General features: G+C 38.2%; 1 protein-coding gene across 1 annotated transcript; it reads right to left on the bottom strand.

Moving 5' to 3' along the window:
* Positions 1–330: 330 nt before the first annotated feature.
* On the bottom strand, positions 331–18,920 carry LOC149959528 (cellular tumor antigen p53-like). Its single transcript, XM_090166485.1, has 10 exons — positions 18,755–18,920; positions 14,826–14,945; positions 11,503–11,564; positions 9,398–9,479; positions 7,917–8,106; positions 5,648–5,867; positions 2,619–2,875; positions 1,301–1,413; positions 1,160–1,240; positions 331–514 (listed from the first exon to the last, which is right to left on the bottom strand). Exons 2-9 carry the CDS (start codon positions 14,937–14,939, stop codon positions 1,187–1,189), a joined length of 1,092 nt encoding a protein of 363 aa, XP_090022611.1. The 5' UTR covers positions 14,940–14,945; positions 18,755–18,920; the 3' UTR covers positions 331–514; positions 1,160–1,186.
* Between the last annotated feature and the right edge of the window lie 5,009 nt (positions 18,921–23,929).

Raw genomic sequence — 23,929 nt, 5'->3', positions numbered from 1 at the left:
AAAACAAATTCAGGCTGTTGGTGCCATCTGGTAAGACTGGTTATTAAACCAATTTAAAAATAATCCAGGCTGTTGGCGCCATCTGATAATGATTCGGGTATTTAACCAATTTAAAAGAAATTCTGGCTGTTGGCGCCATCTGTTAAGGCTTTGCGTACTTAAACAATTTAAAACTAATTAAGGCTGTTGGCACAATCTGGTAAGACTGGTTATTTAACCAATTTAAAACAAATTCAGGCTTATGGCGCCATCTGGTGAGGCTTCGGGTAATTAAAAACCGTCCTTTAATGGAATTACCACCAAATGTACATCGACAGGTGAAAACCAAAATAAATGCTAAATACTTTTATTGAACAAACTTCAGTTACACGTATTTTTATTTTAAAAAAATAGAAAAGTAAAACAATTTAAGAGAATGACTTTTTCTCAGGAACTTTTGGTGATGTACAAGAAACGAAACAATTGAGCAACTCATTCTTCTACCTCGCTCTCCCGCTTGATTTCTCGGTTGGCGCTGCAAAGTAATCAACCAGGAATTAATCAATAGTGACTAAATGCTAGTTTATTCCAACAAAAGAGGTTAAGCAGGGTACACGAAAACCAATATTTGTGTTTAGACAATGTTCTCAGTCATACGTAAAGGGCGTTTTATTATTAGTTAAAGGCCTAGGTTTAACATGCTCTGCTGTTGGCCTACCACCAGGGTATTTGTTTGGAAGAAAAGCAAATTTAAAGGGCGACAGACAGAATAAAACCTAGGCCTTTAAACACGTTTTATTTTCATTTCGTACCCGGGTTTAGCAAATATTTCTAAAATGTGATAAAATTCTATCATAACTGGAAATGTCTTCTTTAGCAGTCAAAGTGAAAGCACGCTTAACCGATTTTAAAGGTATGTAATTTCACGAACGTCAAGATACTGCCAACGTTGTCGTTCAAACTTCTAGAGCGTCCTGCTTAACCTCGGCGCGATTATTATAGGATCGTTTCAACATGGAATTTCTCCCAAAGTTGCATAAATACATAAATAAATAAGCCACGCCCGCCATAGACGTCTCAACGGCCAGGCCGACATAAACTCGTTAAAAGGGCAACTAAAATAGACCACGCCGTCGAGCAAGCCGCGAATTTATCGTCAAGAGAGTAAAATGAAACTTACTGGGGTGCCAAGTCAGTGGCGCTTTCTTTAATACTTTGCTAAGATCCTCTGGAAAATATTTTGATTTTGCCGGCCTCTCACCTGCACAAACGAATTGGAATGTTTCTTCGTGAGACGAATACCCTTAACGAAATTACGAACCATGAATTGAGTGGACACCAAGCAATAGTCGTCATGTTCGCACGTCCGGGCGATTTTGGGGGGCGGGGGTGGCATTTCACCCCCTTCTTCCAAACTCACGTCGAACAGCACAGCTGGAAAATGACGTCACAAGGTTTGTTAAAATGCTTACATCATTTACGCATATTACGTCACGCTAAAAACCCAAGTGGGGCGCTAGTCACGGAATTTGACTAGTGAAAAATTTACCTAAATATTCATAAATAATGGCGGATATGGCGTATCATAAATTCATCATTCATCAATCCCAATTTATTTAAGAAAATTGTGCCTGAAGTAAGGTCACGTGACTTATTATAGCGCTCAGCGTTGGTAATCCTGCGTTTTGGCATTCAAATTTGAATTTATTCCCGAATGTTTTTTGAGTACTATGATTTGACTAACTTCTAATAAAAACTCTACTATTGTAATAAAATTCAATTAATTATTTAAAACGCGTCGTCCTCAGGCGAATACAAGTGTACAACAGGGTTCGTACCAAATTTCCGGAATTAAATTCCCTGACATTTCCAATTTTCCCTGACCAAATTGCCAAATTTTGAAGAATAAATGAATGGTTTGAGGTGAAAATTTAGAAAAATATTTATTATGTATTTTTAAAACATCCTTCAAAAATTTATTTGCCTGATTTTGTTTGGACCATTTTCAAAGTCGCTGACCTTTTGAAATGATTTTCAAATTCGCTGACCTTTTGAAATCATTTTCAAATTCCCTGACTTTTCCCCGACCTTTTGAAATCATTTTCAAATTCCCTGACTTTTCCAGGTCGTGTACGAACCCTGTACAATAGTGGGGTTTTTATTTGAAGTTAGTTATTATATGTACAAGACAGTTCCTATACCATTTGTACTATAATTTGGACTGAAAATCAATAATTTTTAGTCTTTGGAACAATAATTTGACTTTGGCAATCTAGCAAAGCTGCCGCGTCTTTACGTCATACCCAGGACGCTACGAGAAAAGAGGAGGCAGCGACCGCTAGGCCTCTTATGACGTAGAACGCGACCGTCATAAAAAGCTAGACGCTACGAGAAAAGAGGAGGCAGCGACCACTAGGCCTCTTATGACGTAGAACGCGACCGTCATAAAAAGCTAGACGCTACGAGAAAAGAAGAGGCAGCGACCGCTAGGCATCTTATGACGTAGAACGCGACCGTCATAAAAAGCTAGACGCTACGAGAAAAGAAGAGGCAGCGACCGTTAGGCATCTTATGACGTAGAACGCGACCGTCATAGACCGCCAAGACACGTTTGCTACGAGGGGCGAATGAGTGCTTACGTCGTTTTAAGGCGGATGCACACATAGCCTTCGCGGGCGAAATTTCGCTGGCAAATCGTGACTTAAATTGAATGGAAGTCATGGCGCCGTCGAAATCGCTTGCGAACCGTATGTGTGTTTGGGACTTTAGGCCTTGAAGCGTCATTTGACTGTGGCGCTCCATCCGCTTGGTCGCTTTCTTTTCGCACTTGGAGCGATCCCATCCCGGACACGCGCAGATGCGCACCTCGAAACACCTCTGGCCCAGAATCTGGTTCCTGCAATGAAACGTAAATATACGATAGAAGCAAAAACCAAATTGATTTGACACTTACAAGGAGAGTACCCGAGGTGTTTATTGCCGATTTTGTTCAATGTCGGCCGTAATGTAGACCTATAGACTCTTAAATGCGCCTTCCCAATCGACCGCCATTACCCTACAGTCTACGGGGAGAGTGATGAAAAAACTGGTTTCGGGGGGATGAAATTTCTGCGGTAGAGGGCTTGCTCGTCGGTCGCCTGTACGATAATGGCGGCGCCCAATAAACGTTTCTAAAAAGAGTGTATATGAGATAAGAAATTTCCCAAAAGGAGACGTTGCACTACCCATTCGATTTGCCATGGCGACGGAAAATATTTTTGATCTCGTAGGTCTACATTACGCCCGACTTTGATTAGCAGATTTTCGTATTGTAAAAGTATAACTAATAACGTCAGCTTCCCTCGCATTTGGCAGCCTTGCTTTGAGATAGTTTTAGCACCGTTTCATATGAAGCCTCAAACATACACACCCAAAAATCACTTCAGTGCCGTATTAACATATGGTTGGCATCCTAGACCCAGGCTCGTGCTTACTGGTTAGAGCTCGGGGAAATGGATCAATAATGAACAGCCAAAATTTCAATGAATCATAAAAAATTCGATTAACTATTATCCCATTTAATATGCAACAAATACATTAGTCGGATAGTTTTAGGATACGGATGCAAAAGAAATGAACGGAAACTTTCTTATCCGAACGCCGAGCCCTATTCGTGGATCCAGACTTTTGGAGACTACATACATTTATAGCCATGTTTAGATTCACAAATGGGTTTTTGAAACACAAGAGTTATAAAGCAACTGTCGGCTCTATCATTATGTATTATGAAAAGGCCCCTGTTATTAGAGATGGCCATGAATCTATCCGAATCTTCGAAAAAATGACTTTGGTGGAGAGCGTGGAGCCATCTATTAATGGAAGCTAAAATTCAAAATGGCGAAACAATAACGTCGTCAGAGAGCCATTATAGAGTATTATATTTAGACCACTTTTACTTTACTTAGTGAACTTTATCCTAAATTATATATCCCATAAAAAATAAATTTTAAACAATTAATATAATTGAAGTTATTGACAAATTTACAAACGGGCCAATCAACGCGAAGCGTACTTTTATGTCCCGCCTTTGGGTCAAAATGTAGCTTCAGCATCTTGTTTTGATTTTGACGCTAGCGACATCTGTTGAAAAAAGAGCCAAAACTTGCTTCAAAAGACGAATAGGCGCTTAAATGAAACATCTCCAGGGAAATTAATATTCCCGAGAGCCAGGACCCCCCAAGTTACTAGGTGGTTTCTTTACGCTTGTTCCGGGATTTCAGAGTAGGGTAAGAAGAGTAAGGCTATGACGTCATTTTATTCCGATTCTGTGGTGGCGAATAGTTTCGAGTCGGAGTAAAAACGTTTTTCCAAAATGGCTGCTTGTGGCCTTTTTAGCAGATAAATTCTGGCTATCAGACGACAAAATCCGATTTACTCCTTTACACCTCCTTTTTAGGAGGAGTATAAAGAGTAGCCCCAATACTACGGAACAATCGAATAGTTTGTGGGCCGGAGTAATTTTCATCCCCGTAACAAGCGAATAAAACGTCTTAGGGTAAAAAGACTACACTTTTAATCCGAGAACAGGTATAGTGCTTGTTGAAATGATGCAACTTTTCACCTGTACGGTATGCATCAAGTATTCCCTTTTACCCAGGTACCTTTTTTGACCTATTAAGGCTTGGCAAAAACACGACGTTCTTTTTACAGTTGAAAAATTTGCCATTATTTCAACAAACACTAAATAAACAGTAACTTATAGGTCCTGGCTCTCGGAAATATTACTTCTTGGCCATTTCCTTGGAGATGTTCTATATAACCGCCTATTGTAACTATAACTTGTCACATTTAAACCTATTTGATTTGAGCCGGCGATGTAAAGAAGCACTATGGTTTAAAGCAAGTGGTGGGGTCTAGTAGCATTCGCTCGTACTAGATGTCGTTAGCGTATGAATCAAAACAAGATGAGTAAGCGAAAATCTAGCCTAAAAGGTGTGGCAAATTGGGAACTTCTCGCGTTGAATTGGCTTTTCGGAATCACGTGATTTTTAAGTTATTAAACAAGTGGATTCGGGAAACCAATACACTCTTTTACGAGCGTATCGACCCCCTTTACAATCTCCCATGTGGCGGCCGCCACCGCCGTACTGCCTCTGCCTCCACTATTGAATTTTTTCCCCCCTAACGGGTCCCCTCCCCATGTAGTCGGGGTGGCCGGAATAAAGGTTTACAAGTTTTTGGTGTATAGCTATGGATTCCCCCACGAATATTCTCCGTAAATGAATCTATAGATGGCAGACAACTCGCCTTTCGCTTTAAGTCCACGGAAGGTGCTGCCACCTAGGAGCAACAAACACAAGGATAACGCAGTTAGCCTTAAACGCGCTAACGAAGGGTTGTGCGTAACTTTCATTGGACGAGCCTTTACGCTGAGTGTTTTACGGGCGGGAGGGGGAGAAGACCATTTCCGATTTTCCCCCTAAAGCGTCTAACCAATGAAAATTGTACACAAGAAAATGCACGACTTTTGATGGGTTGCATTTTCCTTGTGTGTTGCTGCCTAGAAGCGCTTTAAGAAGCCTTTTTGGATAGAGCCGCCACTCGCGTTAATAAAGCATTGGGGTTTAAGGCAGGCAACCCTGTTACGGTGAGTGGTCGACCCATTTGTCGCTTCTAGCGTGTTTCTTACCCGAATTCCAGCGTGTAAACGACGTAAATAGCTCTGCGATTCATTCCTCCGATGCAACTGCTGAAGCAGGTGAAATAGTAGTTCAAAGTGGTCAGTCCCAGATGCGTTTCCGGCCTCCTGCACGGCGCCACGACGCTCAGGCGCCCGGTGCCGGGGTGCTGCTCGTACCGCGCCCCGGGGGCGTCGCATCGGATCAAGTGTTTCACTTTGTCTTCAAATCCTACAGGAACAAGCGTGATACTCTTAATAGACGCTTCGATAAAACACATTCAATGATCAGCTAGGAAGAATTAATAAATAGATCTTAGAAGCTATTCTTTAAATGGTCCGCGTATTCGGCCGGAGATATTTGCGTTGAAGAGAAAAACTAGTGTTAGGCCTAACGGAGATTTAGAGAAAAACTAGTGTTAGAAATTAAAGTTGACTAATGACGTGGAGCCTTATATTATACAAGCAGAAGCGGCGCTAGGGGTAGGCTAAGGTTACAAGTTAGGCTGTAGGCTATCTAAAATTTCCAAAAAAGTGACACATTTCATGAAATTCGGGCACCATTTCTTCGATTTTCCATTTCAAGGAATCTGATCTCAAATTGTATCTCATTCAAAATCCCAAGTAACCGATCTAAAGTGATCCGTTATAACTAAGCGCAGCAGATTCAATTAGATGCTTTGAAAATCAAAATAACCTGGCATAGGGTGGTGCCTTGGGGATTAGCTTATCTGATTACTATTATTATTATTGTTAAAACAAATTTGCTTTTTGTCTGTTGGATTTCTAAATTCTGATGAATTCATATCAGTTTTGCGTTTAAACTATCTACTGTGCATCAACTGATCACTCAAGGATAAAATTCACGTCACCCGAAGAGTGAATAGACCGCGTACCGTTATGGAAGACCAAACCGAAATAGATGTTTCTATAAAATGGCGGAGGTCATATGTAAATGTTTTTCCATCGTCACTGGCTACAGCATTGAGTTGGGAATAAATAGAGGTAGAACTATATCTGGCTGGCGCGGGACCAATTTCGTTCTATAAGGTGACTTTACCAACTTTATCGTTCTACCGTGGTGGCATCTGTCTCTAGTGATGGCAACTATATTGCAATTGAATTTTTTCGCGAATCTGATGCGAAATTGAAATGTATGATTTATCGTAAAAAACAAACCTTTGAAGATGTTTAAAAATAATTTTATTCTATCAACACGATCCTTTTTAACTCAAGTTACGGTGAGTTTTTTTTAATTCAAAGAAGAAAGGGCTGATGTGAGTCTGAGAAGACCGCGAGCCCGGCGAAGACACCATCTGATTAATCAGGGCGAGATGTGTGTAACGGCCACGCCAACGGGGGGATACGTGGGGACAAGGGTGGGGACAAGGGTGGGGACACCCGTGGCGGAAGTATTCCGACCACCCGTTGGGGGATTGGTGGTCGTCCTCACACGGCCATCCTCAAACACTGCCTCCCGGACGCCTGGGACTACAGGAGTGAGCCACTACTCCCGGCAGTTACGGTGAGTTAGCTAAAAATTATTTATTTTAGCCATATAACTTTACAAAATAGAGATGGCGCTACCGCCTAATTATAAAGATGAATTTCGTACAGTCTTATCAGAACAGGTCCCACGTAACCATGGAAAACGAAATCGTAATTGTAATTCTAGCAGTATTATTCCCAATTGATGCTATTGCATGTGATAGAGACCTCCAGTGGCGGAATTTGGAATCACCGAGTGAGAGGTACAGTCGTGGTAAAAAAAATCTTTTCCCAGGCGTCTTAAAATGGTTCTTAACCTAATTAAATATAGTTAATAAATAATAAATATTAGCGAAACGGCTTCGGAAAAGCTCGAAACATAATCTATTAGCGTTTTGAGATACACTGGAACTTTATTTTCTAAGTAAAAAAGGGGAAAAATATGACATAGTTTTATAAGCCTCGGCAAGTCGGCGAATATATTTTTCGCGTCCTGCATCAGCTGGTAGCTTACAACTGTTATTAAAAATTTGTACACAACACTGCCTTAGCGTGTTTAAAGGCTAGCTACGTTCTCCTTGTGTTTGTTCCTCCTAGTTGCCAGGAAGCTGTTGGCTCGCGTGGCATGAAGGGCTGGCCACCACCCTCCTACGCATTGTAACCCAGCCACCTGAATTAATGGCTTTATAAGTCGCACGATGACTTAGGCCTAAGGTGGTGCGTTGGGTATTAGCTTAGCTGATTATTACTATTATTATTATTAGCATGATGTTTTATTGAATAAAATGTTTACCAATATTGCTAGGATCTCGAATCCTTTGGTGGTTGAGACACCTCTCGACGACGAAGTTGGCGTCCTGCGCTTCCTTGAAGTACGGCGTGGCTCGAATGACGCATCCTTCCGAGGGCTGAGGACGGAAGTGCAGTTGCATCGGACAGGCCAGGTTGAAGTTCGCGAAGATCTTGTTCAGCGTCGGGGAGTACTGATTTCACAAATACGTCTTCAATTAGTATCAACAAAAGTTTCTAATATCTCTGTTACGAGAGAAGCATTCATCTACGTAATATTATTATCTTTCTTGCGCGCATAAAAATTAACATCTTGCTTCGATTATAGACTTGGAGCTTGGGAAAGATAGCGCCATCTGCCTTAATATCCGTCAACTAAATATGTGAAGAAATAGCAGACGACTTTGGAATTTCGAGGTTTTTCGGTTGAACTGTCAGCGGTTGTAAGGAGATAATTTTGAGCGACTAGAGAGCTTTCACGTAATTAATCGTATGAAAAGTTTACAAAAATTTAAATACAAAAAAAAACACTTAAAAAAGTTTGTATAAATGGTCCTCGAGGGAGGAGCCAGGCGGGAAAGTGTTCATTACCGCGGCCGCGTTACCCCGTTGCACGGCAATGCCGATATATTCAATTCAAAACTCGGTCGGTAGGCGGCGATACTTATGATCAAAATTTAAACTACGCACGAAGCCTATACAGTTGTCACAATAAAATGATAGAAGTAACTAAGAACTATGAAAACCTTCCTATAAAATACTACTTATTTTATCATTTACTTTTGCATATAGAGAGGTTGAAGTGATGGCCCTATTTTCCATGAACCAGGGCGGCTCATTATTAGCTATTATCTGGCAAACATGCAACACTGGTTGTCTGGTCGATCAAGCTAAAGAAATGTAATATTACTAGCCCGAATAAGGACGGAACATAAGCCTATTTAGCCAAATAATGATAGTTGCCAGTCCTACAGCAATAGCTTTAAAGTACTTCTTTGCCCACGGTTCGGGCGGTTTAGCTCGGATTTTATAGCCGTAGCTAGAAAATGTAGCGCCCCCAAGCGAATAACCTTAGATGAATACTACTCAATAAGATATCTATTATATACTTTAGGTATTAATTACTATTCACACGAGCCAACATTTTTGCCCAACTTTGTTGGTGAGCACAGTTTTAAACTCGAGTTCGCGAAACAGGTCAAATTTTTTTTGCAGATATTATTACATTGGAAAATTTGTAGCTAAGCCTCGGTCACAAAGACCTGCCATTTTTTAAGTTATTTTAAACCTTAACCAATTTGCTGAACCTTTTTTCGCCATTAACGCGGAGAAACTCGGTTGGCGACTCGTCTTGGTCAACAATGTCGACTCGTCTTGGTCAACAATGTCGACTCGTCTTGGTCAACAATGTCGACTCGTCTTGGTCAACAATGTCGACTCGTCTTGGTCAACAATGTCAACTCGTGTGAATAGTATTGTACTTACCGTCCAGGGGGCGTTTTTGGGGATGGTTTCCCTCGATTCATTGAAATGGACTCCAAATTTATACGGGCCCTCGATGTTTAAGCTATAAAGATATATAAAAAACAAGCAAATGTTTTAATGATGGTAAAGCAAGTGCAACTGTATAATAAAACAATTGGTAAGTAACAGCATTTTGGTAAATAACGGCAAAATACTAAATAGAATATTTTTATTAAAAAATACTAAAAAGAATATTTTTATTAAAAAATACTAAAAAGAATATTTTTATTAAAAAATACTAAAAATAATATTTTTGTTAATTAATACTAAAAATAATATTTTTATTAAATAATACTAAAAAGAATATTTTTATTAAAAAATACTATAATAATATTTTTGTTAATTAAATAATATTTTTGTTAATTAACACTAAAAATATTTTTGTTAATTAATACTAAAGAGAATATTTTTATTTAATAATACTAAAAATAATATTTTTGTTAATTAATACTAAAAAGAATATTTTTGGTTATTAATACTAAAAAGAATATTTTATTAAATAATACTAAAATGAATATTTTTATTAAATAACACTAAAAAGAATATTTTTATTAAATAATGCTAAAAATAATATTTTGGTAAATAATACTAAAAAGACAATTCTGGTAAATAATACTAAAAATACAACTTTGGTAAATAATACTAAAAAGACAATTCTGGTAAATAATACTAAAAATACAATTCTGGTAAATAATACTAAAAAGACAATTCTGGTAAATAATACTAAAAATACAACTTTGGTAAATAATACTAAAAAGACAATTCTGGTAAATAATACTAAAAAGACAATTCTGGTAAATAATACTAAAAAGACAATTCTGGTAAATAATACTAAAAAGACAATTCTGGTAAATAATACTAAAAAGACAATTCTGGTAAATAATACTAAAAAGACAATTCTGGTAAATAATACTAAAAAGACAATTCTGGTAAATAATACTAAAAAGACAATTCTGGTAAATAATACTAAAAAGACAATTCTGGTAAATAATACTAAAAAGACAATTCGGGTAAATAATACTAAAAAGACAATTGTGGTAAATAATACTAAAAAGACAATTGTGGTAAATAATATTAAAAAGACAATTCTGGTAAATAATACTAAAAAGACAATTCTGGTAAATAATACTAAAAAGACAATTCTGGTAAATAATACTAAAAAGACAATTCTGGTAAATAATACTAAAAAGACAATTCTGGTAAATAATACTAAAAAGACAATTCTGGTAAATAATACTAAAAAGACAATTCTGGTAAATAATACTAAAAAGACAATTCTGGTAAATAATACTAAAAAGACAATTCTGGTTAAAATTCGTGAATAACGGGTAATTTGGTAAAGAACGTGGCGTAACTATCCCCATAAAAATGCACTTTCCCAGAGGATTGTTTTTTAGTGTAGGCAAAAAAAAATATGTTAGGCTTAACAGATTTTTATTTGTTTAAATTTTCATAATTGGGACAATTTGAGTACATTTGGGTAAAATTCTTAATATCGTTTATTAGAATATTTGGGCAAAATAAAAAGATGGATAAAATATAATTAAAATTGTGTTGGAATTTAAATTTAATTTTTAGACTAACCGAATTTGGCGAGTTACCTGGTTTTGGAAATATGGTACCGAACCGCGAATGGGTTAGTTGGCACGAAATTGAAATATGACAATAGTTCAGAGGTCCCGCGAAATGGCCTGAAATCTCACTTTAAATTAAAATTGCTTAATGCATCCTAAAGTAGTTCAGAAATGATCAGTACCAACTATATAATATTTAACAAAACCAAGTCGCTGTTAATTTAAAAAAAGAATATGTAGATTTTAAGGCGAAAATCGCCAAAAACCTCTAAAATTTAGAAACGATTAACTTCTTGGGCTCAGATTTAAAAACATTATAATGGGATGCCGAGGCCGGTAAATGTCGCGTCGAACTAGATATCGTTCCGATTTATAACCCTAACTGGTAAAGAGTTATCTACGACACGGCGGGATCGGCTACACTGTACGTGAAACCAACACACACAAATCCCTTGGATTGGGTGTAAAAAGAGAATTGAGGTCTTAACTCACAATCTCGAAAGTGCACCTCCAGAATTCGCAGGTGTCATTGCACTCGAAGTTGGTTGTTCAACCTATCCAGAAAAGAGGAAGCAAAGATTTAAAGTACTTTGTTATCAGGGAACAAATACTCGTTTCCATAATAAAATTGAATGCCCAGAAATGTACAAGATTAAATTTTTTAAACAAATACACGAAAGGAAAACTATTTAACAATAAATTTACATAAAATTACAAGTTTGCCACAATATTCAAGAGTAAATTCCCCTGACCATATAGAGTTATTTTCCTCGAAAATTTTAATCAAAAATTTAACATTATTAAAATTAATTCCTGGCTTCTTACTAGTTCGTACAATTCCCTGATCTATCTACCAGCACCTAAAATTCGACGATTACAGCACTGTAAGCCTATTTCCTTACCTTTAGCAACTGCTCCTAGCCAAAAGGACGACAGCGCAAGAGACAATAGCCTACAGGGAGGGATTGCTACTGGGAAACTCGTATAACGTACACGATTGGAGTTAACGAGTCGAAGTCAAGGGGTATGCTTAAACTACACATAGGGATAAAAGGACGGACTGCCAATTTGTCATTAGAATGGTTACCTTTAATTATTAAACACAAACACCAAAGACTCTGCAGAGACTAACTGTTATATGACATACATTTTATAAACAAACACAGAAACAATTCCAGGAGAATTGACAACAGTTAAGTCTTATTTAGGAAAATAGACAACACGTCATACCATCGCTGTTTCGGCTCGGCACCCAGTTTGAGGTTGAAGAACGGCGATCGCTAGTTTTATGGCGCACAGACACACACACACACACACACACACACACACACACACACACACACACACACACACACACACACACACACACACACACACACACACACACAGGGGTTTCTGCTGCCCGAACGGGACTTACGCCTTTCTAACTCAAACTGCCAGGTTAGCTCGATTCATCATGACTTAAAGTATTTATAAACCGCGGGCCAGTTGCCCTTTAGCTTAGGGGTGCTTTCGACTTCGAGTCAGTGGCCGAAGTTACCCAAAGGTTGGGTCTGCTCCAGGAGTAGCGGAGAGGGTGACCCTTTTTCGGTTCGAGTCCCCAGAGCGGTTCTCCAGTTCGTTCTGTCAAAATCCGCCAAAATCTTTGGTTTTGATGGTCTTGGGTACCCGCGCTTTTGGGCTCTGCCCAATCACTAGTTCTTTTCCTGAACGGTCATCACTGACGACATCCAATCGTCGAGGGGGGGAGCGAAAGCCTTTAAATTCAAACCCCCAAAAATAGTTGTTAGTCGAAGGGACGCTCGTTTAACACGAAGGGGGTACCGCCGAGCCAAACACAATCACGGCGAAACTTTTACTTTTCGTACTTAGGCGTTAAAAGTTTCCATATGAGTCACTTTATGACCCCAAAGCGACGAAAGCTCGCTTTCTATTCATTTCGTTAAAATCGTATCAATACAAACTCTCAGAACTCAAGTCATAACAAGTCGGCCCAGGCCGTAATATTAGTTCCACATCAGTGTATTCGAGTGGGCAAACCCATACACCCTTAGTAGACACAGGTAGGCAAACTAATACAAAAGCTGTTGAGGCTACGTGATTTCTTATCGTTTGATATATAAAATGCCATCCTAAGTTAAAGAGTGGATGCCGCCCACCATCAGGAGACCCGGGTGGGAAAACTGATATAAAAGCTAAGCCCATGTGATTTCCTATTGCTTGATATATAATTTACCAATCTATGTTAAAGAGTGCGCACCGCCCACTCTCTGGATACGCGGGTGGGCAAAGCAATGCAAAAGCTGTTGAGGCCATGTGATTTCCTATCGTTTGATATATAATTTACCATCCTATGTTAAAGAGTGGCCAAATAATTCTCGGTTATGGATAAATATAAACAATCGTATAATTTCTTATTGAAACGTCGACCTCTACCCGTGTCACCCTTCGTAGGGGGGAGGCGAAGTTTGAGGTTCACTTGACCTTAAACGCCGTAAATATACGTAAAATTAAGCGGAAAGAGGAAGGACAATTGCGACAACTTAACTAGCCAAATCCCCCCGCGTCGCTAAAAACGACTAGAAGTTCCTATTATTGCTCGGTAGGTAGGGACGTCGGTTTTCGAGTGAGCGCGGCCAGCGGCTATCTGTGTTCGAGTCTCGGCGACGCCGATAATATAAATTGTGTTAATAAATTATTTTTCGCAGCTCCATCTACCGTGTCGTCGCTTTTCCACGCCAAACAAACAAACTACAACACTTAACTACAGTCCGTCCATAGCAATAGTCTTACTTCGATATATATATCTCGATGTGGAACTAAAAACGTCACACAGAAATAGCAAAAATATAAAATAACATGACATATTGGCAGTCCTTGTTTCTTATTTCGGAGAAATCCCAAATGGGGAGAGGGGGGTTAAAAGATAGCGCGGCATTACAAAGACAAGGGGGCACACGCGTCGTTATGTGGAACGAGAAAGCTTACTGGGGGCGCAGTAGCCCGTGGCCACTAAACCCACTATGGACCCCATGGCCACAAAGAGAGGGAAGCTCGGCTAAGAACAGCTGGTTCACGCGATCCCACCCAACCCACGACGACCCGCGCCCAGGGGCAGAGAGAGAACGCCCGAGGGGAAGTTACAAAAACTTAAAGAACGAAACAATTAAACTGAAATTAGAAAGCCCAAGAATGCTAAAATTAACAGGCTAACGTAAGCCTAAAATATGGTCGTTACAGCACCCAAAATTTGGCGAATATTTTACCAGCACCTAAAATTCGACGATAACTTTACCAACTCTTAAAATTCGACGACCATTGTACCAGTTTTTAAAATTCGACGACCATTTTACCAGCTCTTAAAATTCGACGACCATTGTACCAGTTTTTAAAATTCGACGATAATTTTACCAACTCTTAAAATTCGACAACCATTTTACCAGCCCCTAAAATTCGACGACCATTTTACCAGCCCCTAAAATTCGACGACCATTTTACCAGCCCCTAAAATTCGACGACCATTTTACCAGCCCCTAAAATTCGACGACCATTTTACCAGCCCCTAAAATTCGACGACCATTTTACCAGCCCCTAAAATTCGACGACCATTTTACCAGCCCCTAAAATTCGACGACCATTTTACCAGCCCCTAAAGTTCGACGACCATTTTACTAGCCCCTAAAATTCGACGACCATTTTACCAGCCCCTAAAATTCGACGACCATTTTACCAGCTCTTAAAATGAGGTTTATTTTCAGATTGCCTGAACTGTGCTCGCGTTAATGATCAAAAAGCAACTGAAAAGAGTGTTTTACCTGGTTTGAACTTTCAGGGTCGCTCTTGACTTGAGGAGTAATTTTCGTGAACTCTTGACGATCGGTTTGGCTCCCGCAAACAGTCAGATCACATTCTTCCGGAGGTACGTCCATATCGGTCTACAGTAAATCCATTCGATATGTTAATTATTTCATTGATAACGTGATCATCGAACGAATGTGAATTAATGGACGAATAACGTGAATTATCGAATTAATAACGTGAATTATCGAATTAATAACGCAAGGTTGGCTGATTTAAATCAACTTGATTGATTCAGGTGGCCGGGTTACAATGCGAAGGAGGGTGGTGGCCAGCCCTTCAAGCCACGCGGGCCAACAGCTCCCTACACTCACTATTACCGTTAACCTCAACAAGTTTTTATGGATGGGGAAACCGAAGAGCTCGGGGGAAAACCCCTTAAACCAGCGGGGGGCAGAGAACTTACAAACTCAAAGCGGGAGGAGTTGTTCCGAGTTTTCACCCAGTGCCACAAGTTGGGACCGAACCCGGCTCCTCTTGCTGCGAGGCGAAAGAGCTAACCACTCTGCCACCCCACCAACGTACACAGGCATACAAAAGGTTAAACACGTTTATATTTTCGTCATGAACCCGATTAAGCAAATATTTCTAAGAAGCGTTAAAATTCTGTAGTAAATGTTTTCTTAAGCAGTAAAAGTGAAAGCACGCTAAACTGATTTTAAAGAATTTAATTAAACTTCTGCTTAACCTCTCGATCGAGATACCGCGCTTTTGATTGTCATTTAGCGTAAAATTCATCTTAAAATTATCATTCTACATAAGTAGAAATTATTGCATTAAACGCATACTCAAGAGTAGTTAAAGGCCTAGGATTTCTTCTGCTTGTTTCCTCTTAAGTTAACTTCCCGGCGCGCAAATATCCCGGTGGTAGGCCAACTGCTTAACACTTTGGCCTACCACCGGGATATTTGCGCGGCGGGAAGAAAACCTAAAGGAAAACATTCAGAAGAAATCCTAGGCCTTTAAAGCAAGTGTCGGCTCTAGGTGAAGTAGCTCTTTTTTCAACAGATGTCGCTAGCGTCGAAATCGAAACAAGATGCTGAAGCTACATTTTGACCCAAAGGCGGGACATAAAAGTATGCTTCGCGTTGATTGGCTCGTTTGTAAATTTGTCAATAACTTCAATTATAGTTAATTAATTAAAATTCCCCAACTTTTTTACTCGCTCTTAAAATTACTCGATTGTTAGTTTTTTACTACTCGCTCTTAAAATTCCCCGATTGTTACTACTCGCTCTTAAAATTCCCCGATTGTTACTACTCGCTCTTAAAATTCCCTGATTGTTACTACTCGCTCTTAAAATTCCCTGATTGTTACTACTCGCTCTTAAAATTACCCGATTGTTACTACTCGCTCTTAAAATTCCCTGATTGTTACTACTCGCTCTTAAAATTACCCGATTGTTACTACTCGCTCTTAAAATTCCCTGATTGTTACTACTCGCTCTTAAAATTACCCGATTTTTACTACTCGCTCTTAAAATTCCCTGATTGTTACTACTCGCTCTTAAAATTCCCCGATTGTTACTACTCGCTCTTAAAATTCCCCGATTGTTACTACTCGCTCTTAAAATTCCCCGATTGTTACTACTCGCTCTTAAAATTCCCCGATTGTTACTACTCGCTCTTAAAATTCCCCGATTGTTACTACTCGCTCTTAAAATTCCCCGATTGTTACTACTCGCTCTTAAAATTCCCCGATTGTTACTACTCGCTCTTAAAATTCCCCGATTGTTACTACTCGCTCTTAAAATTACCCGATTGTTACTACTCGCTCTTAAAATTCCCCGATTGTTACTACTCGCTCTTAAAATTCCCTGATTGTTACTACTCGCTCTTAAAATTACCCGATTGTTACTACTCGCTCTTAAAATGCCCTGATTGTTACTACTCGCTCTTAAAATTACCCGATTGTTACTACTCGCTCTTAAAATTCCCTGATTGTTACTACTCGCTCTTAAAATTACCCGATTTTTACTACTCGCTCTTAAAATTCCCTGATTGTTACTACTCGCTCTTAAAATTCCCCGATTGTTACTACTCGCTCTTAAAATTCCCTGATTGTTACTACTCGCTCTTAAAATTACCCGATTGTTACTACTCGCTCTTAAAATTCCCTGATTGTTACTACTCGCTCTTAAAATTCCCCGATTGTTACTACTCGCTCTTAAAATTCCCTGATTGTTACTACTCGCTCTTAAAATTACCCGATTGTTACTACTCGCTCTTAAAATTCCCTGATTGTTACTACTCGCTCTTAAAATTACCCGATTGTTACTACTCGCTCTTAAAATTCCCAGATTGTTACTACTCGCTCTTAAAATTCCCCGATTGTTACTACTCGCTCTTAAAATTCCCCGATTGTTACTACTCGCTCTTAAAATTACCCGATTTGGTATACTCGCTCTGAAAAATTCACGGACTTTTCGACCTGTTTTCAAATTCCGTGGCTTTCCGGGTACTGTTGGCAGCCCTGCATTAGGAGGGGGGTTGCGAAGCGAAGGGGGCGCGTACCGTATCCGAAAGTGAAAGAGAGCCCGCGGAAGGTAGCAGCTGACAATGGGGCGCATAACAAATTTGGAGTTGGACGCAGAACGACTGTACGAGCCGACGACGTTGTTAAATATCTTGGTTTTTCTCGTTTTTAAAAAATGCCCCCAGGTAAAATGTGTTGAAGGTCACGGTTTCTACCTCGAAAGATCATAAAAAACAAAATGGCATATGTCAGGGGTACCAAAGATAATTTAAACTCGTACCCTAGATTCGAATACTGAGAGCTTTCCCATTGGCGGTTTTGTGACGAAGCGTTTACCCTTTTCCGGCACGTGACCTCAGAAAAATCGGGCTCCATCGGTTGCGGTAAGGCGCAAACCATGGAGCGAATTTTTTCTGAGTTCCAGAGGGAAGTGGGTAAACGCTATCGGCAACGCGCCAGAGAATGATTTCGAATCTAGGGTACGAGTTTAAATTATCTTTGGGGGTACACACTAGATTCTTTACTTTCCGAAGAGCCCTAAGTATAATAAATATATCCTTCTTGAAGTATATAAATTAATTTTAAGATTTTCGTATATTTTCGATTCTGTTTCCAATTTGTCGAGGAACCAAACTAAAAAAACTTTTTTTTATAAATAGCATTGTCTTAAAAGTAATTTGATAATTATTAAAATCATCAAAATTTAATTAAGTAATTTATATATTTTAAGAGAATCATAAAACCTTGAAAAATGGGAAATAAACTAAAAATGACTGTAGCCTTTTACGTAAGATTATATTTTCATGGGTCCTGCTGCATAAGAATTTACTATGATATTGAAACTTAGGATTCTGCAACAGTAAACTTACTAATAATATATTTTCAAATTTAAAACATTAAACAATATATTTCCTTCAAATTTAAAACATCAAACAATATATTTCCTTCAAATTTAAAACATCAAATAATATGTTTTCTTCAAATTTAAAACATGAAATAATATATTTTCTTCAAATTTAAAACATTAAACAATATATTTTCTTCAAATTTAAAACATTAAACATATATTTTCTTCAAATTTAAAACATTAAACATATATTTTCTTCAAATTTAAAACATTTAACAATATATTTTAAATCAAACATTAAAATATACAGTGCCGTAGACAAAGTGGGTTTTCGGTTAAACCCTAAAATTACATCCCTTTTATATTTTACAGTTTATGACCACCCCTTTGAAGAATTTCGGGCAATACTTCTGTTTATGATAATAACAATTTCACGTACAACATAAATGAGTACCACGCTTCTGAAGGTCAACGTGAATTCTTCAAGCGTAAAAACGTATTTTGGAAGCCTACGCTCAAACACGTGCTACTAAATCGTCTACCCAAATAAACCAAAATAAATACCTTTAAATGGTCGATGTTATTGAACTCCAACCAATTTTTCTTTCAATCCTCCTCGGAAGTTCCAAACGTGCACTTGTTCTGTCAAAATTAACCGGGAAAACAAGACTACAAGAGATTGCCAAGTCCTCCGGAGATAAGGTGCTTCTGGGCCTTTGATCGCCTTGGAAGTTCCTTGAAGTTTCAAAAATTGTTTCTCTTCCCCAAACGAAATAATCTCCCCTAGCGGATTTTCGGTATCCCCGTAACGGGGCGACTTGGCTAGTAGGAGAGAGGAAAATGTCTTTGTGCCGTTGACCTTGATTTTATTTTGCCGACGCTATTCGAACGCCAATACATGAGAGAAAACGCGATTTCCCCCCAGTTTTTTCTGGAAGTTATAGCGACAGTGGTGCCATCTTGTAGGCCTACTCGGAGTTGTCCATTACCCACATAATAGGCCACATTGAAGACCTACTCGTACCCCTCTCCCCTTCTATGTTATTCAATAGCTCAGACTAGCTCTTTGGAAGTTTAGATTCAGAAAATAGGCGAAAATTATTCGCTTACTGCAAGGATTCTATATTTTTAGAAGGATAGGAAGTGTCTATGTTCCCCTGTATAAACGGCCTGGCGGGAAGAGCGTGGAGTTTTATAAAAGTGTGACGTCACTTTTACCGCGCGGCTTTTACTCACCCCCAAGGTCAAATCGCTCGATAGTCTCGACATATTCATTATCCCTGATATGGGGCGCCAAACCGGAAAAAATTAAATAACATTTCTAGAAATATTTTAACATTTCTAGGAATATTTTAACACTTCTAGGAATATTTTCCACCTCTAGGCATATTTTCCACCTCTAGGCATATTTTCCAACTCTAGGAATATTTTCAAACTCTAGGAATATTTTCCAACTCTAGGAATATTTTCAAACTCTAGGAATATTTTGAAAATTTTCCTGGAGTTTGAAAATATTACTAGAGTTTGAAAATATTCCTAGAATTGTTAAAATATTCCTAGAATTGTTAAAATATTCCTAGAATTGTTAAAATATTCCTAGAATTGTTAAAATATTCCTAGAATTGTTAAAATATTCCTAGAATTGTTAAAATATTCCTAGAATTGTTAAAATATTCCTAGAATTGTTAAAATATTCCTAGAATTGTTAAAATATTCCTAGAACTGTTAAAATATTCCTAGAATTGTTAAAATATTCCTAGAATTGTTAAAATATTCCTAGAATTGTTAAAATATTCCTAGAATTGTTAAAATATTCCTAGAATTGTTAAAATATTCCTAGAATTGTTAAAATATTCCTAGAATTGTTAAAATATTCCTAGAATTGTTAAAATATTCCTAGAATTGTTAAAATATTCCTAGAATTGTTAAAATATTCCTAGAATTGTTAAAATATTCCTAGAATTGTTAAAATATTCCTAGAATTGTTAAAATATTCCTAGAATTGTTAAAATATTCCTAGAATTGTTAAAATATTCCTAGAATTGTTAAAATATTCCTAGAATTGTTAAAATATTCCTAGAATTGTTAAAATATTTCTAGAAATGTTATTTAGTTTTTTCCGGTTTGGCGCCCCATACCCTGACCCTGAGTATAAATCGAGAATACATTCTTCCTTCAAAAAATATAGAATTTTCATAAATATTAAATTTTCGTTCCATGGTTTTTAAATTAATTATATAGAATTTTCCTTGCTTACTGGGATGAAATGTTAAAAACTTTTACACTTTGCCTAAATATTTAATTCCTAATTTTACACTAACCACACCATACACTATTGGTAGAGTTTCGGTTTATTTGGGACAAGTTTGTTGTTATACTTTTTACACCCGCTCACTAGTAGAGGCAATTCTCGACCAAAAACTATCGCTACGCCCCCTTTGGTTCGCTATTGAAACGTAGATAGTTAGCTGCTAAAGCAGCCGCTATTAGCAAAGGTAAATAGGGGGAGAAAGTCTGGCACTTGGGTCCAACCGCACGACGTCTTATTTTAGGGTTAAATTTTTGGGCTTCGGAAATGACTTCCCCCTCGTCTCTTTACAGGGACACAAAGGTATCGGTTGTACTCCGCCACGATGAAAAATAGTTCTCTATAAAATACGTAAATATTAAACTTTTGCTTTCGATAATTTGGTTAATTTAGTTCCTAAATAAAGTAGATATGTGATAGAAACTAAAATGCGACATTTTAAAAATAATAACACGACTAGAATAACGCTCACTTAAATCGTGGAGAGCGTGGCGCCATCTTAGAGCAGAGATCGGGACTAATTGGTAAATCTACGATGTTAAGGCCTAACAATTTGCAAGTTTAACTGAAATAATCAGTGCCGGATTAAGACCCTTGGGGGCCTCTAGGCACTAGGCTATCGGGGGCCCCTTTAATTCAAGTAGAGGACTCAAGGATGGAGTAAGAGGGTAGCTAAGCAAACCAACATTTTCTAGAGTTGACACAATGACCATTTTGAAAATGGGAAATGGTTTTTTTCCATGGGCGCCCGCAGAGGTGGGCAAACGGGGAAATTGCCATACCTCTTTTTTCTGTCGAACTTTTTGGGGAGTGCAGTGACGAAGAAGAGTGATCCAGTTACTTGAAATGTGTGTTACATCAATTTCGGGAAACTTATATCCCTATTCCTACTAAGCTTTAGCTATAGCTCGTTCATTTATCGGATCGTTGTATGTGTAAAGGTTGTATATTTCATCGAGTTCGCTATATGACTTGAAATAATTTCTGCCGGCGTCCATGCTCTCAGTAGCGTAGGGGTGGAATTGCCCCTTGGTCCACCGATCTGGCTATGCCACTGCATGCTCCTCTCTATTTGAACTTTGTTTGAACCCAAAAACCAACCTTTTTCTATTTGACTAGGTAAAAACTTAACTATTCGCCCTACCCCTCTAAGTCGAAGCACTTAATTACACACGTTCCTGAATTCCATAAGTGACAATTCACAACGTAACTTAAACCAAAAAATAAATAAAAATGCCATTGCACCCACTTAAAGGAAGTAATAACTGGACCATGATTATCCAAATTATAGTTCGACGATTCAAATTTGTTTAATGCTGGGAAAATGTTGTCAATTCAAATCCAAACGATGTTTATATAAAAAACTATGCTGGGGCCAAACAAAATGAACAAGGGTGGGGCAACCCCCTCTATGCTGAGCCGCCTGACACGGAATCACAGAGTGGACAAGAGATTGGTTATGCAAGGTTACAAGGTAGTCGTTTTGGTACGGTTCTACCTCTATAGATCACCGTAAAACGAAATAGATGCTACGCGGCAGTGGCGGACTGGGTCTAAAAATGTGGACTGCCAAGGGTCAAAGGGGGCCCACCCAAAACCAGAGGCGTAGACAGGGGGAGACACCCTCCGAAAAAGGAACATTCCCCCCTGAAATATTGTTTTATGTTAATAATTTTTTCGCTTTCAGTATTTTTACTCAATTGTGTGCGAACTACGCTACTGCCGAAAACTAGAAGGATAAATGCTATAATATTTTTAATTAAATAAAGGAATACCACTGGGCATGCCTCAGGCTGGAAACAAACCAGCGACCTGTGGGTTGCGGTCCCAACGCCTCTTCCTTTTGGACTACTAAGCCCACAATATAGGTGTTCCCTTGTCTCGCGTAAAATATATCCCGATTTTTTATTAAGCCATAGCATTTTATAAATCACCTAGTTGTAACAGTTCCTTTCAATTGGAATACTCTTTGAAACGGCAACTCATAGGTCGCTGGTTCGTCGCCATTTATAAAAGAAATGTTTTAGCGATATAATGTTTTTAATTATTACAGATAACATATTAAAGGCAATATACAGTCGATACTAAATGTTAACATAATTATACAGATTGTTATTTTTAGTTTATATTTTAGACAAATGCCGAAATTTTACTTATTAACCGGTTGTTTAAAAGCATGTTTCATGTTCCACTATATTTTGAGTTATCGTTGGAATACACTAGATGACTGTGCGAATCTGTCAATAATTGCTTCTACATCCAATTCATCTAACAATTCCTTTCCAATTAAGCAATAATTTTAATACGTCGAAGTTCGAAGCAAAAGAAAGCAATTCCAACATAACTTCATCTTTACTGATTCGTGAAGAAAGCTTAACACCATCCAAGGCGTCATCTTCTAGGCCCTTCTCTGTAATATTTTTAAAATTTGCTGTGTCCAAGCAAGATAAATCTTTATACAACTTTTTGTGTTGTAAAAAACGTGAATCTAGTGACTGGACAATGCGGTCCATTATTAGGTTAAACACATTTACTCTTAAATCAGCGGGACCCTGCCAAATATAAGACGTAACTTAGTACTGTTCAACTACGTAGTTTCTTTCGTCGGGTACTCGTGCTTAGCCAAACTTTTAAAAATGTGTTAAAAATGGTTAAAATTGTTTTGAAAATGAATCCACGCTGAACCGCCAGCGCCTCGGCACCCCGACGATGTCATTGGAACTTTTTTTTATAAATAAAATATTAATTTTTAGTTTTATTCAGTAAAAATATAATTTAATATTGAAAGTTTTGGAACTTCTATTATATTTTGAAGCTACTATAATGTTGACATATTGTTGAATGTTTAAGGTGTCCCACTGACCAAATTTATCATGGGGCCACCTGCCATCGGGCAGGCCCAGTCTATTACGCGGTACCTTATCTCGACTTACTCGAATTCGTTTTTTAGTGTTTTTCGGAATAGTATTTCATATTTCATTTATATTATAAATATTAAAAAAAGAATCAATATAGTTTCAAAGTTATTGATTGTTTTCATTCTGAAAAAACATGCCGTAAAACTGTTATTAAATTTAAATAAGCTTAATGTTTTTTTCAAATAATTTATTCTTTGAACTAGCGTATTGACGTGGGATCATTCGGGGCCCCCTGACCCTCGGGGGCCCCTAGGCACGTGCCTAGTGTGCCTAATTCTTAATCCGGCACTGGAAATAATAGCTATAGCTCCGAGCTTTTTTTGTTTATTTTACAATTGATATGGTAATTATTAATTAAAATCAACCGTTATCGAAGGAAATAATGGTCAGCATTTGACAGAGAGACTATTTGAAATCGCGAGGCGGTGACATGTTTGCCAGGGAATAAAATTCAAAATGTTCATCTTGAGCGCGGACCGGAATACCACAAATGCACTACTTCGCGCGTAATGC

This window comes from Leiobunum rupestre, chromosome 2 (genome assembly GCF_980474605.1).
Source record: "Leiobunum rupestre chromosome 2, qqLeiRupe1.1.hap1, whole genome shotgun sequence".
Classification (NCBI taxonomy): Eukaryota; Metazoa; Arthropoda; class Arachnida; order Opiliones; family Sclerosomatidae; genus Leiobunum; species Leiobunum rupestre.
The sequence above is the reverse complement of the archived record's forward strand: the minus strand, read 5'-3'. Positions and strand labels throughout refer to the sequence as shown.